Source organism: Trachemys scripta, chromosome 2 (assembly GCF_013100865.1).
Source record: "Trachemys scripta elegans isolate TJP31775 chromosome 2, CAS_Tse_1.0, whole genome shotgun sequence".
Classification (NCBI taxonomy): Eukaryota; Metazoa; Chordata; order Testudines; family Emydidae; genus Trachemys; species Trachemys scripta.
The window spans coordinates 114,236,025-114,253,103 of NC_048299.1; the positions used below are offsets into that span (position 1 = coordinate 114,236,025).

Genomic DNA, 17,079 nt, shown 5'->3' on the forward strand with positions numbered 1-17,079 from the left:
TTATCCAACCCCCCTACCCCGTTCCCCGTCTCCTGATCCCTATCCACACCCCTGTCCCCTGACAGGCCCCCCGGGACTCCCACGCTTATCCAACCCACCCTGTTCCCTGTCCCCGGACACCCCCCCCAAATCCAACCGCCCCCTGTCCCCTGAGTGCCCCCCCTGGCCCTGACCCCCTTACCATGCCGCTCAGAGCAGCATGTCTGGCGGCTGCGCTGCCTGGACGGAGCTAGACACACTGCCGCTCTGCTCCGCAGGAGCTCGCAGCCCTGCCACCCAGAGTGCTGCCCACGCGGCGGCATAGCTGCAGGAGAGGGGGGACAGTGGAGGAGGGGCCGGGGGCTAGCCTCCCTGGCCGGGAGTGCAAGAACCGGGCAGGACGGTCCTGCGGGCCGTATGTGGGCCGTGGATTGTAGTTTGCCCACCTCTGCGCTAAAGATTCATATGTGCCTTCATGCTTCCACCACCATTCTTGAGGTCATGCGTCCATGCTGATAACTGGTTCTGCTCGATAACCATCCAAAGCAGTGCGGACCAACGAATGTTCATTTTCAACATCTGAGTCAGATGCCACAAGCAGAAGGTTGATTTTCTTTTTTGGTGGTTTGGGTTCTGTAGGCTTCCGCATTGGAATGTTGCTTCTGAAAGCATGCTTTGCACCTCATCCCTCTCAGATTTTGGAAGGCACTTCAGATTCTTAAACCTTGGGTTGAGTTCTGTAGCTATCTTTAGAAATCTCACATTGGTACCTTCTTTGTGTTTTGTCAAATCTGCTGTGAAAATGTTCTTAAAATGAACATGTGCTGGGTCATCATCTGAGACTGCTATAACATGGAATATATGGCAGAATGTGGGTAAAACCGAGCCAAAGACATACAGTTCTCCACCAAGGAGTTCAGCCACAGATTTAATTAACACATTATTTTTTAATGAGCATCATCAGCATTGAAGTATGTCTTCTGGAATGATGGCCGAAGCCCAAAGGGGCATAATAATATTTAGCATATCTGGCACGTAAATACCTCGCAATGCTGATTACAAAAGTGCCATGCGAATGCCTGTTCTCACTTTCAGGTGACATTGTAAATAAGAAGCGGGCAGCATTATCTCCCATAAATGTAAACAAACTTGTTTGTCTTAGCGATTGGCTGAACAAGTAGTAGTACTGAGTGGACTTGTAGCCTCTGAAGTTCTACATTGCACTCAGAAAAAAAAAAAAAAAACAGTTATGTAACCAAAAAAAAATCTACATTTGTAAGTTGTACTTTTATGATTAAGAGATTGCACTACAGTACTTGTATGAGGTGAATTGAAAAATATCATTTTTACAGTGCAAATATTTGTAATAAAAATAATATAAAGTGAGCACTGTACACTTCGCATTCTGTGTTGTATTTGAAATCAACATATTTGAAAATGTAGAAAAACATCCAAAAATATAATTTTCAATTTGTATTCTATTGTTTAACAGTGCGATTAAAAGTGTGATTAACCGCGATTCATTTTTTAATTGCGTGAGTTAACTGCGATTAATCGACAGCCCTAATTGTTTGCTTATTCATTTTTTTCTGTTTCTCTTCACTTTCTATTTACAACCTATTAGGGTTAGCTTTTAGATTTGCATCTTCCTTTTTATTTTCCTTCAGTTTCCTATGCTTGTCATTCAACTGAAGTACTTCCTCTATTATCCACCTTGGTTTCTTAGTTTTGGCGCTGTAGCCTAACCCTTGTTCAGCCACTATTATCATCCCATTTTTTACACTGTTCCATGCCTCTTCAACATTTTTTTCCCCACCAGAAACATGTTTTTCTGCACAGCTTCTTTGTTTTCTTTCCCTGATAGCTGGCTCTTTCAATTTGCCAGTGTCCTAGATCTTCGTTCTTGGCACTTTTTTGGTTGCTCTCAACCTCTTTTATGCCAGCACTAACTTATTATCTGATCTGATACTATCTTCAGATGATCTCCATGACAACACTTGATTTCCATCTGGCTTCACAAATATGAAGTCTTCATTTGAAAATCAGGTAATATCCCAGTCTATTTTTTCTGCAGCTTTCTTTGTTGAAATACATGGGTTTATGAGATTCTTGGTTAGGCCTGGTCTACATTACGGGGTTAGGTCAAATTTAGCCACGTTAGGTCATATAAAAATGAATGCGTCCACACAACCAATCCTGCTCCGTTGACCTAAAGGGCTCTTAAAATCAACTTCTGTACTCCTCCCCAGCGAGGGGAGTAGCGCTAAAATCAACTTTGCTGGGTCAAATTTGGGGTAGTCCGGATGCAAATTGACGGTATTGGCGTCTGGGAGCTATCCCAGAGTGCTCCATTGTGACCGCTCTGGACAGCGCTTTGAACTCCAATGTACTAGCCAGGTATACAGGAAAAGCCCTGGGAACTTTTGAATTTTGTTTCCTGTTTGTTCAGCATGGCGAACTCAGCAGCACAGGTGACCATGCAGTCCCCCAGAATCGTAGAGCATAGAATGTTTCTACGCTACCCCATCATCTCTGTCCCTGAGGTTATTGCAGATTAGAAGGCGAAAAAAACACTCGCGATGATATGTTTTCCAAGCTCATGCAGTCCTTCTGCACTGATAGGGCACAGCTTAATTCAGTGGCAGAGGCCAGGAAAGAATTAAGTGAGCGCGAAGAGCGGAGGCAGGACGCGACGCTGAGGCTAATGGGGGAGCAAGCGGACATCATGAAGTGTCTGTTGGAGCTGCAGGAAAGCCAACAAGAGCACAGACCCCTGCTACATCCACTGTATAACCGCCTGCCCTCCTCCCCATGTTCCATAGCCTCCTCACCCAGACGCCCAAGAACACTGGGGGAGGAGGCTCCAGGCACCCAGCCACTCCACTCCACAGGATGGCCCAAGCAACAGAAGGCTGTCATTCAAAAAGTTTGCTTATAGCCACACTAAAAATCAATGTGGCCTTGTCCTTCCCTCCTCCCCCAACCCTCCCGGGCTACCTTTTCTGTTATCTCACTTTTTAAAAATTAATAAAGAATGAATGCATGGTTTCAAAACAATAGTTCCTTTATTTTGAAAGGGGGAGGGTGGTTGGCTGATAGGGAATTAAAATCAACAAAGGGGCAGGTTTGCATCAAGGAGAAACACACACAACTGTCACACCGAAGCCTGGCCAGTCATGAAACTGGTTTTCAAAGCCTCTCTGATGCAACAGCAGCAGTGACGGTGAGCTGAGTGGGCTCCATGCTTGCTGTGATATGGTGTCTGCACGGGTAACCCAGGAAAAAGGCGCGAAACGATTGTCTGCCGTTGCTTTCACGGAGGGAGGGGCGACTGATGACATGTACCCAAAACCACCCACGACAATGTTTTTGCCCCATCAAGCATTGGGAGCTTAACCCAGAATTCCAATGGGCGGCGGAGACCGCGGGAACTGTGGAATAGCTACCTACACCACTCCGTAAGTTGATGCCAACCAGGGTAGTGAGGACGCACTCTGCCAACTTAATGTGCTTAGTGTGGACATATGAAATAGACTGTATAAAATAGATTTCTAAAAATTGACTTCTATAAAATCAACCTAATTTCGTAGTGTAGACATACCCTTAGGCTCTTAAACTTCTGCCTTTCTTCTTTTGTTTTCTTCAGAGTCCAAATCTGCCTATTGCTCCAGCCCAGGAATTTCAGTCTGATCCTATTTCTGCATTAAAATCTCCCATCACCAGTTAGATGTCTTGTCTTGAAACTTTTTGTATTGCTTTCATAGATTCAAAGGCCAGAAGGGACCACTGTGCTCATCTGGTCTGACCTTCTGTATAACAGGCCATAGAACTTCCTCTGAATAATTCCTAGATCATTATAAAATTTATCAGTTTCTTCCCTGGGCACTGCTAACATCAGCATATATATTTGCACCAACCTTTAGATTCCATTAAATGCCTTTTTGTTCCCATTTCCCCACCATAATACATGCGCACACAGCTCTAGGTCAGATTTGAAAATAGTGATAGAAAATGTGATTATTTTTAAAGAGGGGTTTTAGTTGTGCTCTGGGAGCAGCCCCCATTCCCCTTCCTGGCTCTCAGCTCCCAGTGTTGTCCAGGTGACCCAGCTAAGAATCTCCTGGGAAGGGGCATGTATTGCTGACTTCAGTATCTAATCTCACTGGTGTCTTGGGCCTCAGCTGCTGTGCTTTCCTCCAGGCAGTTTAGCTTGTCAGCCAGCGCTGCTGACTCTGCCTGTTTTCTGGCACAGTCAGGAAGGATACACTATAATCTCGTCCTCTTGTGAAGAAAAGAAGGAGCAGGAGGCAGCTGCAGGCAGGCTTCCGGTAGGGAGACCAAAACAATGTGCCTGACTGCAGCAAAATGACAAATTGCATGTCTGAAATGTTGAAGTCTCTGGTATCTGGTAAAAAAACAAAAAAACAAAAAAAAACACACAACTTCTGAGAGCCATTGTTTCAGGCTCTCTCCACAGTCAGGCAGGTGATGCGATATTGGCTTACATTTGGCTCATTTTTGAGGTTGTCTTTGAAATCATAAGTAGGGCTGTCAAGCAATAAAAAAACTTAATTATTTTAATCGTGTGATTAATTTCACATTTTAAATATTTTTGGATGTTTCCTACATTTTCAAATATATTGATTTCAATTACAACACAGAATACAAAGTGTACAGTTCACTTTATATTTTTGATTACAAATATTTGCACTGTAAAAAACAAGAAACAGTATTTTTCAATTCACCTCATACAAGTACTGTAGTGTGATCTCTTTATCATGAAAGTTGAACTTACAAATGTAGAATTATGTACAAAAAAACCCTGTATTCAAAAATAAAACAATGTACAACTTTAGAGCCTACAAGCCCACTCAGTCCTACTTCTTGTTCAGCCAGTCGTTCAAACAAGTTTGTTTACATTTGTAGAAGATAATGCTACCCGCTTCTTGTTTACAATATCATCTGAAAGTAAGAATAGACTTTTGCATAGCATTGTTGTAGCCATCGCAAGATATTTACATGACAGATGTACTAAAGATTCATATGTCCCTTGATGCTTCAACCACCATTCCAGAGGACATGCGTCCATGCTGATGACGGGTTCTGCTTGATAACGATCCAAAGCAGAGCAGACTGATGCATGTTCATTTTCATCATCTGAGTCAGATGACACCAGCAGAAGATTGATTTTCATTTTTGGTGGTTTGGGTTCTGCAGTTTTTGCATCAGCGTTGCTCTTTTAAGACTTCTCAAAGCATGCTCCACATCTCGACCCTCTCAGGTTTTGGAAGACACTTCCAATACTTAAATATTGGGTTGAGTGCTGTAGCTATCTTAAGAAATTTTATATTGGTGTCAAATCTGCAGTGAAAGCGTTCTTAAAACGAACAACATGTGCTGGGTCATCATCCAAGACTGCTATAACATGAAATATATGGCAGAATGCAGGTAAAACAGAGCAGAAGACATAAAATTTTTCCCCAAGGAATTGAGTCAAATTTAATTAATGCCTTATTTTTTTTAAAGAGTGTCATCAGCATGGAAACATGTCCTTTGGAATGATGGCCAAAGCATGAAGAGGCATATGAATCTTTAGTGTATCTGGTACGTAAATATCTTGCGACGCCAGCTACAACAGTGCCATACAAACGTCTATTCTCACTTTCAGGTGATGTAATTAAGAAGCGGGCAGCATTATCTCCCATAAATGCAAACAAACTTGTGTCTCTTAGCGAATGGCTGAACAAGAAATAGGACTGAGTGGACTTGTAGGCTCTAAAGTTTTATATTACTGCACTCAAAAACAAAACAATGTAACATAAAAACCCTACATTTGTAAGTTGCACTTTCATGATAGAGATTGCACTACAGTACTTGTATGTAGTGAATTGAAAAATACGATTTATTTTTTCTCATTTTTACAGTGCAAATATTTGTAATAAAAATATAAAGTGAACACTGTACATTTTGTATTCTGTTGTAATTTAAATCAATATATTTGAAAATGTAGAAAAACATCCAAAAATATTTAATAAATTTCAATTGGTATTCTATTGTTTAACAGTGCAATTAATCGTGATTAATTTTTTAATGATTATTTTTTTGAGTTAATTGCGAGTTAACTGCGATTAATCGACAGACCTAATCATAAGGGCTAGAAACACTTTTTAAAAACAAAAGCTGAGCATAATTCTGTATCACGTCCATGGCATATTTTGTATTGGGTACCACCCTAGCATTCACCATTTCTCATAGGGAAGGAGGGATAGAATGAGATTTTCAGCTTTCGGCCTGTTACACAGCTAATTCACTTTTAATATGTGCATTTTACTACGAGATGATAATGCCTAGCCTACACTTTGACTTAATCTGCCTTTAAAAATCAGTAATTGTACATCATAGTCCATAGGACCTATAGTTTCCAATGTATTTTTGATATAAAATTCTGTTTTGTAACATTACTAGTCTTGATAGAGTGAATTTAAAGTCTACTTGATTCTCATTTGAGAAACTTCCCCTCTTATAATAAAGCTTAGTCAGCTCCATGAAACTCCCTTTCTTCTTAAAATGTACCAAAACACTTAATCCCCTTTAATTAGTTAACTCATTTCTAGAACTTTACCTAACTGGGCTCTCATTTCATAGCCTTGATGCCTCTTTAATTTTTACTGAATTGTCTTATTCTAGTATTCACCGGATGAGTGTTTTCTAGAACTCAAAGCTGCTGACCTTAAAATTCAATGGTTATGTATAAAACAAGGAAATACCTTACAGAGGTGATACTGTCACCTAGGAAACTATGGTGTTACAGTTGAGGAAAGATTATTTAAAACTAAAATATAAGATTAAAGATAGCATAGATTGCAATGCAGATGTGTGACACTTATGTAATCAGCATACCTTGACTCTGGCAGAATAGATCCCTCAGTTGAATAAGTTTGCTACTGCTGTCACTGTTTGATATATTTCACTTGTAAATGACCTGTGAAATTTCCTATTTGCAGTTGTTCTTATATGACATCTATATAAAACTTGTTCAGTTTGCAAGTAAAAAGATGGCTTTAAGTACCTGCTTTGCAATTTCAATCTCCCATCTGAAAATAAGGCATGGATGCTTAATGGATTGTGCATCAGTGATGACAGATCTGCAGGCCAATTTCTAGCTAGTGATACAACTGTGCAATCCCCAAAGTTTTCAAGTGAGTTACACACATGGAAGTGAGGGTTGAATTTGGCCCTGCAGTTGTAATTTAAAAATGTAGGAGGGGGGCAATGGATATATAAAACTTGTCATGGAAACAATCAGGTATACTTGACATACAGGGTGTGTCTTCACTGCAAAGTTAACTTGTATGATTGGCACCCAGGTCAGCTGCACTCAGGTGTGAGCAGCCACACCTGAATTACTATCTCTGCACTGGTGCTGCACTTAACCATGTGGGTGCTAAGACTTCTGGAGGTTTACCTCTTTGTTCTTTGCTCTGTCGTAAGCTGAGCCTCTGGTTCTTTCCCAGTGAATTGTGGGAAAGTATTGGAGGACTGTCAGTACTTGAGTGGCTTAGCCTAAGTGCTCACTACGAAGAGGGGAGGTGAGCAACCCTAGTGAAAGGCTCAGAGGTTTTAGCCTGCAGTCCCAGATGAGCCAGATAGTCTGTGTTGAACTCTCCACTAAAGTTGGGTTTTGTGGGTGAGGGGAAACACCCCATGAAGAGCCTGAGTGAACAATGTAGTGAAGACACATGCTCGCGGTAGCAGCTGAGTTGAAGAAGAAAATATTGCCTTTCTTAGAACTAACCCACTATAGGAGGCAGTTATCATTTGCTTATTAGAAGGCTAAACAATCCCAGGGATGAAGCCTAAGTACAGTAGGTAACTGTAACTTTTCTTGCAGAATCTGTGTCATCACGCTGGCAGAAGCTCATCCTCTTCTTCAAAATGGAAAAACAATTAAGAGTATTAATTACCAAATCAGTGCCAACTGTAGTAGACTTCAAAATAAGGTCTCTGGAAAGTCAAAGCGGGTATGGCTCTTTTTTTTTTTTTTTTTTGAACTACCTTGTCAGTTCATATTTTATTTAAGTCCCTGCAATGTTTACCTCTAATGGGAACATAAAAAGGATCCACTGTGTCAGAGGCTGGAGTTCCTTTCCCAGAAAGAAATTTCTTACATTGTCTACCGTTGTTAACATTAATTTAGTAATCTTGGAGAAGCTGAACCCAAGAGCTCCAACCTAGACTGCTCTTCAAATACCTGCAGCAGTGTGTATACTAAGCACCCCATTCCTTAGATCTGTTCTGAGCAGGATTATGTAATGCTGTTACAACACCAGTGCTAGGGTTGTCTGAAGTAGATTGCCCATGCTGGTGCTAACAGTGGTGGAAAATGTCAAGAAACTTTCCTTACTGTATATAGGGCTGAAAGGTGTCACATTTTTTATTTTTAAATAACTAGATATCAAACATTAAAAGCCTCTTCAGAGATGTCAGGGACTTAATGGACATGAAAACTGCCCTTTTGTTGAAAATATGTATATGGCAAGCTTATGGGTTGTCTAAAAAAAGTCACATTGGTTTAACTAAAGGTGTAATTTCAAACACGTTTAGTTAAACTAGCACATAAGGCAGCATGGATACTCATTTCAATTTAGCTTATGTTGATTTAGAACCAAGTTTGAGCTAAACCAATTTTGGTTTAAGTAAGCTGTTAGAGGTGTGTGTAGATAACTCTTGAGGGCTGGTCTACACCCAAAGTAGAACAAAAGAAACATCTTTATTTTAGTATAAGACGGTCTTATTTTCATGTAAATGTCCACACACACTTACTTCAGTTCATTTACACTGGTAAAAAGAAATTCTTAGGGGGATATTTGGTTCCTGCATTGTGGAGAATGACTTCAGACTGTCACTTTTAGTCATGTTGAAAATTTAGAAAGATAAAACTGTGACCGAAAAGTCTTTTAAAACAATCTCGGAACATGTGACCACTTTGTACTGCTGATTGAACCTTGTTACAGAATTTTCTCTCAATATGCTAGGAAGGCCACACTTAAAAAAACAAAACAAAAACCAAACTTCTTTTAAATTCACAGGAATTTTTTGTTTCACATGCAGGGTGCTCAGTTTCTAACAGAACTTGCCCCTCTGTGCAGGATATCTTGTTCAGATGGAGAAGAATATACTATATATAGGTAAGAAACTTTTTTTTTTTTTGGTATTTTGATTACAAAGCATGGTTTTACTAACATAGGGCTACCATACATCCGGATTTCCCTGGACATGTCCGGCTTTTTGGTACTCAAATCCCCGTCGGGGGGAATTGCCAAAAAGCTGAACGGGTCCGGGGAAATAGGGAGGCAGCATAAGCCAGGGTCCGCCCGGCCCCAGCACAACCCACAGGGTCCGCAGCGCAGCGCAGCCCAGCCGCCCGGCTACATTGTAGTGAGCTCGGGCGGGGGAAGGGCGCAGCTGCAGAAGGCGGCTAAGGGGCCGCTGCTGCCCCGGAGGCCGGGCGGACCGCGCGCCCCTGCCGAGCCCGCAGGACTATGGGGAGGCTGAGCCCAGCCAGCAGCTTGGGCTTCCCTCGCGGGCGGGGACCCCCTGGCCACTGGGGGACTCTTCCTGCAGCCCCGTCACCCCACGTGGCAGGAAGGAGGCTGTGGCGCGGGGTGGGGAGTGTGGCATGTGCTGGAGCTGCAGGGATCTGCGCTGCCCCGGTCGCTGCTGAGCGTCTGAAGCCCCCGCCAGGCAGAGGCTGCAGGGCAATGCAGGGGCTGTAGGGCAAGTGGGGAGCAGGGAAGCACTTAGCAACCTCCAACCAAGATCAGAGCGGGAGGGAGGATGCGGGGTGCTCAGAGGAGGGGGCAGAGACTGCGGGGAAGGGGTGGGGCCGGGGCCCCGTGGAATGTCCTCTTTTTTAAATGTTTGAATATGGTAACCCTAACTAACACTAGAACTTTTTTGCAGTTGTATAAGAGGGCGGTTGATGGAAGTTAATGAAAACATTCTGGATAATCCAACTATTCTGCAAGAAAAAGTAAGAATTTGGCTTACATTAAGTCTTTTTCTCATTTTTATTCCTGTGCTATATCATGGTCTTATTTTCTAGCCATCTACTGAGGGATACATTGCAGTTGTACTACCCAAATTTGAAGAAAGTAAGACCATAACTCAAGGACTTCTGACACAGAAGGAATATGAAGAAGTTTTGTTGAAACGTTTTAATTCAACTTCATGAAGCTCTATTTTTAACTGAATACATAAATGTCTGAACCACACTGTGAATAGCTTCAGAATTAAGTATTGCATAGATAACACTTGTAATCATCTACTTCCAGTATATCCCATAGTGCAAGAGTTGTAACATGAAAGATTTTAAAATTGTACACACTTAACATAGGGGACTGGAAATTAGTTCTTTAATTTTTTAAATGAGTGAACAGTCATTTAATTTCAGACAAATAAACAGTTTAAACATTTAATGTGTTCTGTATTTTTTGACAGGTGCAGTATAGAAAAATAACTCTCTTTCTAGTGCTTAATGTCATAAGCAAAAAACCTTAGTTTCACCTATTTTTAGAACCCCAGGTCATCTTATACAGGTACTTAAATGAAGACCATTTCTGGCTGATCAAGATTAATCCCCAATCTCTAGTGTTGAGGATTTCAGCTGTTACCTCTTTGGTGCTGCAAATCCAGCATCCCTATTGTGATGTCCATTACCAGCAAAGGACATACAAAGAGCTACTGGTGAGAGGATGATGCCCCACAAGAACTGAATACCCTTAACACCTGAAGCCCTTAGAGTACTCTACTCTTCTCAAAGTAGTAAAACAAGAAAAATAACCTAAGTTAAAGAAACAATAAAACAAAGAATAATGATATACAAGGCCAACAAAATAAGGTATGGCATCTGTATGAAGAGCAAACAGGCATCTCCAACTTCTGGTATAGTGGCTTGGAATCAAATAATGCCCTTTGTACAATGATTGGTCATAACTGCTATCAAAATATCTTTTCTAAGAGTTCTAAATCTTGCATTGTAAAAATCTACTTTATGAAACTTAATTATGCCATACATTCTAAATGAAGATTTCAGTAGTTTCACATGCATTTCAAATCCTACTCTAAGTTTTGATAATAAATCAAAAGCAGCAGTAAGATCAGCTATCTATCACTAAAGAGCTTATAAACAAAGAATTCTTAAGTAGTCACTGGAAATATAAAATGTTTTTGGAGGATGAACACATCATTAGTTCAGATTGGCAGCAGTAAAATTAAATTATTTAAATCAAATTAGCCTTAAAAAAATTGGCATGTGTTGCAAAACACCAGGAGGTTTTCTGTAGACTTGTTCATTGCAGAAATACCTCATAGTTAAGACAGCAACATTCAGTGCTTTAGGCCAGAGCCTTCCAGATTACCTTCCTGATACTGGCCAACAATGAGACGGACAAACTTCCACAGTAGTATTATATGCAGCACATATCCTCAAAAAATATCCAGTTTCTCTGCATAAATGTCCATTAGCAGCATCTTTGGGTGAAACCCTCATTAAGATGTTCACAAGTGTTAGTTACAAAAATAACAGCATTAATGTTGAGCAAAGGGACACATTCACATTATAAAAATACAGAACAGTTAAAAACTGACCGACTTTGCAATTGTTACTGTTAAGTACCATGACATCTATTAGATGTGAGGTCACAACAGCTTTAATTCAAATACCCTGCTTTTATCTTTCACAAAAGAAAGCAGCTTTAGCCAGTCTGTAATTTCCACATGAAGTTCTTCCATTCCTAAATACTACAATTATTTGCTCTCTAAAAATGTCAGATTTGCTACATGATGTTCCAAGGATTTTATTCCAAAGGCATCAGTTTTCCCTTCCATGCTGTCTTCATTTGTATTTCTTTGTAATCTGTTCTCTCTCCATGGATGAGGTGATCTAAGCCAGCCATTTCCAGTTCCACACTGTAAAAACGAAACAAAAGCTGAGAAGCAGGATTGGTTTTATTTGTCCTCATTGCTGCAAATGGATCATTAACTCACCTTTTTCAGTAGCTTGTAGCTGAGTGGGAGAACTTGGGATAAAATGGTCATCACACCTTTTGTTTTCCGAATGCATGTGTCAACCTAAAACAGAATTAATGTAAAAATCATAATCAGATGAGAATATCACATGCTGACCCTTTAAAATATGAACAACAGTCTCTTCACACTTATGAAATGTATCTGTGTGACACACACGGACTCAGCTTGAATTATTAACAGTATTTGTCCGTTGACATTTTCCCTGTTCTGTATTGGAAAATGAAGGGTTAGTTGTCTTCTACATCCTACGGAAAGAATAATTTATTTGTAAGAGGGATCTGACAATCCAATCTATTGAGGTAGAGGTTTTACCTCCTTTCACAAAACAAGAAAGGACCAATCAGAATTCAGAACCATCCAGGATATACCTAGCTCTCTTGAACTCCTCATCTGGATTTTTCTTAACACTTGAAGGATGGAATTTAAGGTGACAGCAGTTTTCAGTAATTCCACATTAGCCTACAGATAGCATCTGTCTTTAACAACTGGTAAGGGTATGCACTGAACACCAAGACTGCAGTTCTATGTCACTATATGTTCTCTTTCTGAGAGCATGAAAGAACAGGTACATAGCTGTGGATACTTCTAAATGTGTTGTTCACACAACTCCCATTGTTGGCACACTTATGCCTGACATTGGATTCTTTTGAATAGCAGTGTCCATTTGGACCATGCCTGTGCCCTCTTGGTTCCCATAGCCCACGACATAAAGAGTGGGGAAAAGTGGACAGAACATGGAATCTGTGTGGATAACACATCTCAAAGATGCACAGGAGTTGTAAGTAACCATTCTTTCTGCAAATGATTTTCTACACAAATTCTATGCTTGGTAATCAACAGGCAGTTATCCAGCAGGTAGGTGAGCAGAACTTACTTGAACAGTGTTTGTAGGACGGCCCTGCCAAAACTAGCATCCAACATGAAAGCTTTCACCAGGAACAATGAGTGGAAAATGTGTGGATTGAGCTTCATATTGCTGCTTTGCATATCAGATAACCAGGTACTACCTAAGCAGGCAGCTTGAGCCCTGGTGGAATGAACCCCAATAGGTCCAGGTACATCTTAGCCACATCACAAAAAGTCCTAACAGTCAGAGATCTACTTAGAAACTGTCTCTGGAATGACATGAATTGTGCCTTAACCTTTTCAGCAAATGCCAAAAGTGTCAGAGACAAGGTGCATATTATCTTTTACTGGACCAACTTCCGTTGGGCAGAGAGAGAAGCTTTTGAGCTGCACAGAGCTCTTCTGGTCATACACCTGCACATTGTTTTGTTTAGATATGATGAAGCCAGTGCTCTTACAACTTCTAATGTCTGAAGCTTCATTTCAGCCAGGGTAGAGTGTAGTTTAGGGAAGAAAACTGGGAGATTAATTGACTAATGTGAAAGTTGGAAACCACCTTAGGCAGAAACTTGGCTGACAGTGACTCTGTCCTCATGAAAGACCATGTATGTTACACCAAATACACATCTTGCAGGGTATTTAATCCATAAAAGATATCATGTGAGATGTCTACAGAAAGCTCCTAATTTGTCAACTCAGTCACTGTGAGATGTATACATTTAAGGAACACTGTATTTATATTGAAAGTATGCTTCAAGGACTTGGACTGAAAAGTAAAGTTTAGTCACCAGGATGTCTCAATGGGAGCCCATTTGGGCAAAGAGAGTGTTATTACCCCTCCCTGTCTGCCCAGTGATGCAGTGCAGGCCCAAGATTTTAGCCTTGCCCAATAATAAGACTTTGAATGGGAAACCAACAGATGCAATGACAGTCAAAATCACTTAAAGGTAAGAAAAGAAACTTTACAACAAGACAGATGTTCACCCTCGCCATGAACAAAAGCAAAAGACTTTTCAGTATAGTGTGGAGAAAGATACTCTGCATCTCTTCACCCTTAAATGGGTGGGGGCATTTATGAACACTTAGATCCTGGTTTGTCTGAAAAACTGTTACCTAGCTGTATGATAACTGTTTGAGGTGTGGGTGCAGCAAACCAGAGAACTTTGCCAAGCAGTACCCATGGGGGTGGTGCTCATCTCCTCTGGCCCCTTAGTCCCTCCTCTGGCTAGTTAAGAGCAGCATTGCCCCAACACCCCTCGGACCCTTTGTACTGAGCATCAGAATTGAGACTCCAATACAGAGGGGATGGAGGGCGAGTTGTGGAGTACCTGTCTGCACCTACATCTCCAACAGCAGCAGTTACCATACAAGTATGTAACAGTCTTTTCTTCAAGTAGTAGTTCAAGGAACTGGCTTAATTCTTTCCAAGTAAAATGCCAATGAATAAAACATCCAGTGAATGAAGACGCAATCTGCATTTGAATGAGAGTTGGAGAAAAACACAGATAAGTAAACTTAAGATGGAATTGTGACACCACTTCAGACAAAAACGTAGGGTGAGGCCTTAAGGCCACCGTGTTGTTGAAAAACTGAATATAAGAACTGTTCATTCTGGGCAAGACAGCACAACTGGGGAATTAGTGGGACAGAGCTCATATCCTTGTGTGGGGGATCACAAAGTTCTGCATTCTCATCAGCACTCATGCCTGTTTTGTGATAAAAGAAAAAAACCCTACTAGAATGGATCAGATTTAAATCAGCAGTTCTGGTTTTTGTGCGAACAGCTGAAGTAGGCAAATAAATAAGATTTCAAAACAAGGCTTGGATGCTTCTCCCGGGCCTAGAACATTTGTATTTTTCTTTTTAAATCTTACCTTTGCAAAAGTAGCATTTTTCCCCTGAACAGTGGTTTTAGCTGTTATCTGAAGCTGCTGGCACACAGGGATCAGCTTGTCAATCTCCAACAGAAGCAAAGGTTTGTCATCGTCTTCTAGCTGAAATACATTTTAAGACGTTAAAACCATTCAGTGTTACAATCACAGAACATATATGTAAGTTACAAGGAAAACCAGTGACCCCAAGCTTCCAGGCAAACGTAAGTGTAATAAAGTGGGGAAGTAAATAATCACTTTTACCATTTATTAGTCATACATTACCTGATTAGAAAAGGCAGTGAGAACTGAAGCAAGCTTTATGCCCTCTGTAGCAAAAACCTGACACAGAAAAAAGTTATTCAGAGTTGTTTGTTTATTTTGCAAATACATTGGATAGTTCAAGAACAATAAACCAGTGGTTCTCAACCTTTCCAGGCTTCTGTACCCCTTTCAGGAGTCTGATTTGTCTCGCATACCTCCAAGTTTCACCTCACTTAAACTACACCTCTACCACAATATAACGCTGTCCTCGGGAGCCAAAAAATCTTACCATGTTATAGATGAAACTGCGTTATATTGAACTTGCTTTGATCCCCCGGAGTGCGCACCCCCCCCCCCCCCCCCCCGGAGCACTGCTTTACTGCGTTATAGCGGGTCGCGTTATATTGAGGTAGGGGTGTACTTGCTTACAAAATCAGACAAAAATACAAGAGTATCACAGCACACTATTAATGAAAAAACTGCTTATTTTCACTATATAATTATAAAATAAATCAATTGGATATAAATATTGTACTGACATTTCAGGCTACAGTATAGAGTACTATACACAAATCATTGTGTGAAATTTTAGTCTGTACTGACTTCGCTAGTGCTTTTTATGCAGCCTGTTGTAAAACTAGGTAAATATCTAGATGAACTGATGTACCCGCAGGGATACACATACACCTGGTTGAGAACCATTGCAACAGACTACTACTTAGTAGTACAACAAAGTGATGTGCTAGAAAGTTAAAGGCAGAGGCAAATATTTCTTTGCCATGCTCTGGAAACATTTAAAGTTATATACATCTGCCTGCATTTTTTAGGCAATTTTGAAATTACACAATACAGGACAAAATGACATTTTCTCAGATAAAAAAAATTGCTTTCCCTGCAAAGATTCAGAACATGGATGCAGAGTGATGAGGTTTCATTTTAACTCAGTGGTTCCCAAATTTTCTTTGTTGAAGTCCCTTGCAAGGATTTGGTAAATGGATGCCTCCTGGTGCTCCTGTGTTCCCATGTGTTGCCCTGAGAGTTGCCACTACTACCCACTCATCCCCCATCTCCAAAATTCATTTTCTATCCCGTGTCCTTTTATGCTATATTCTCTTGCATTCCTTCTGGTCTTTTCTCTTATTTAAATTCTTTTGCTTTTCCCCCTTCCTCCTGCTCCAAAGAAGGCTGCATGCTGCCCAGGGAAGGATGGAACATCAGTTACAACTGAGCTGAGTGTCACACAGCAGAGAAATCTGTTCCTGAGCCTGCAGAAAAGTGAAGGGGCCTTTTAAGGAGCAGTACAGTCTCCCCCGTGCCTCCTTGAGATTAGTCTGGTATCTCAGACTATTAATAGTCAATAAACAAGAGTCCCTTCACAAACTTACTTGTACAGAAATTTTACACCTTTCTCAAAGTAACATCCAAATTATAGAACGTCAAAGCTTGATGAACACAGTCTTAATATTTTAATAGTAGCCCCTCAAACGAATTCCTTAAATGCAGGTATGCTGGCTTTCAGGGAAAATTCTACCTTAGTTATGGGATGTCTGGGAATTTTTAATGCTAAAGACCCCAACTGCAGAACTTTAAATTGCTCTGTAATTCAAATACAAGAACACCACAAACTGGCCATTAACAGCATCTTAGATAGTTTACTAATCCCTGTTTCCTCAATATAAATTACCTCTGCTTGGTGAAATAAATCCTGGGTAGTCTTCAACAGCCCTTCTCCTCTGAAAGAGACAATAAATATCATGTACAGCTGGTGATCGCTTAGTCTGTTCCCTTGTTTTTTACATAATATGGTTTACATGCTTTTTCTCCTCCTAGAACTTTGCCAAATGTAGCCATTATATATAGCCAGTCTGCTTATCTGAACAGAGGACTGGAAGGAACATCCAAGGTCACAGAGTTCAGTCCCCTGCTATCAGAGGCAACCCCCCATCATCTAATCCATTTCACAAATGATCCAGTTCCATCTTAAAACCAATTAGGTTGTTTGCCTCCGCTACTCCTATTGTGAAGCTGT

General features: G+C 40.8%; 2 protein-coding genes across 7 annotated transcripts in view; one reads left to right on the top strand and one right to left on the bottom strand.

Moving 5' to 3' along the window:
- ABITRAM (actin binding transcription modulator) overlaps positions 1-17,079 on the top strand; it is a 49,901-nt gene that overhangs the window by 15,470 nt on the left and 17,352 nt on the right. The window contains exons 3-7 of one of the 4 annotated variants that reach the window (XM_034761458.1): positions 3,361-3,437; positions 7,871-8,000; positions 9,091-9,167; positions 9,943-10,012; positions 10,085-10,457. In XM_034761458.1, the coding sequence (XP_034617349.1) occupies positions 3,388-3,437; positions 7,871-8,000; positions 9,091-9,167; positions 9,943-10,012; positions 10,085-10,213 (456 nt within the window). In that variant the 5' untranslated portion in view covers positions 3,361-3,387 and the 3' untranslated portion in view covers positions 10,214-10,457. Of the gene's footprint in view, positions 1-3,360; positions 3,438-7,870; positions 8,001-9,068; positions 9,168-9,942; positions 10,013-10,084; positions 10,458-17,079 lie in introns of those variants that run through there. The other 3 variants (XM_034761457.1, XM_034761456.1, XM_034761459.1) reach the window with 3 other exon arrangements.
- The window catches only part of CTNNAL1 (catenin alpha like 1), a 140,961-nt gene continuing 134,308 nt past the window's right edge, over positions 10,427-17,079 (bottom strand). For 2 of the 3 annotated variants that reach the window (XM_034761455.1, XM_034761453.1), the window contains 5 exons: positions 16,735-16,783; positions 15,072-15,128; positions 14,790-14,909; positions 12,028-12,111; positions 10,427-11,949 (listed from right to left, as the gene is read on the bottom strand). In XM_034761455.1, the coding sequence (XP_034617346.1) occupies positions 11,788-11,949; positions 12,028-12,111; positions 14,790-14,909; positions 15,072-15,128; positions 16,735-16,783 (472 nt within the window). In that variant the 3' untranslated portion in view covers positions 10,427-11,787. The remainder of the gene's footprint in view (positions 11,950-12,027; positions 12,112-14,789; positions 14,910-15,071; positions 15,129-16,734; positions 16,784-17,079) is intronic. The other variant, XM_034761454.1, reaches the window with a different exon arrangement.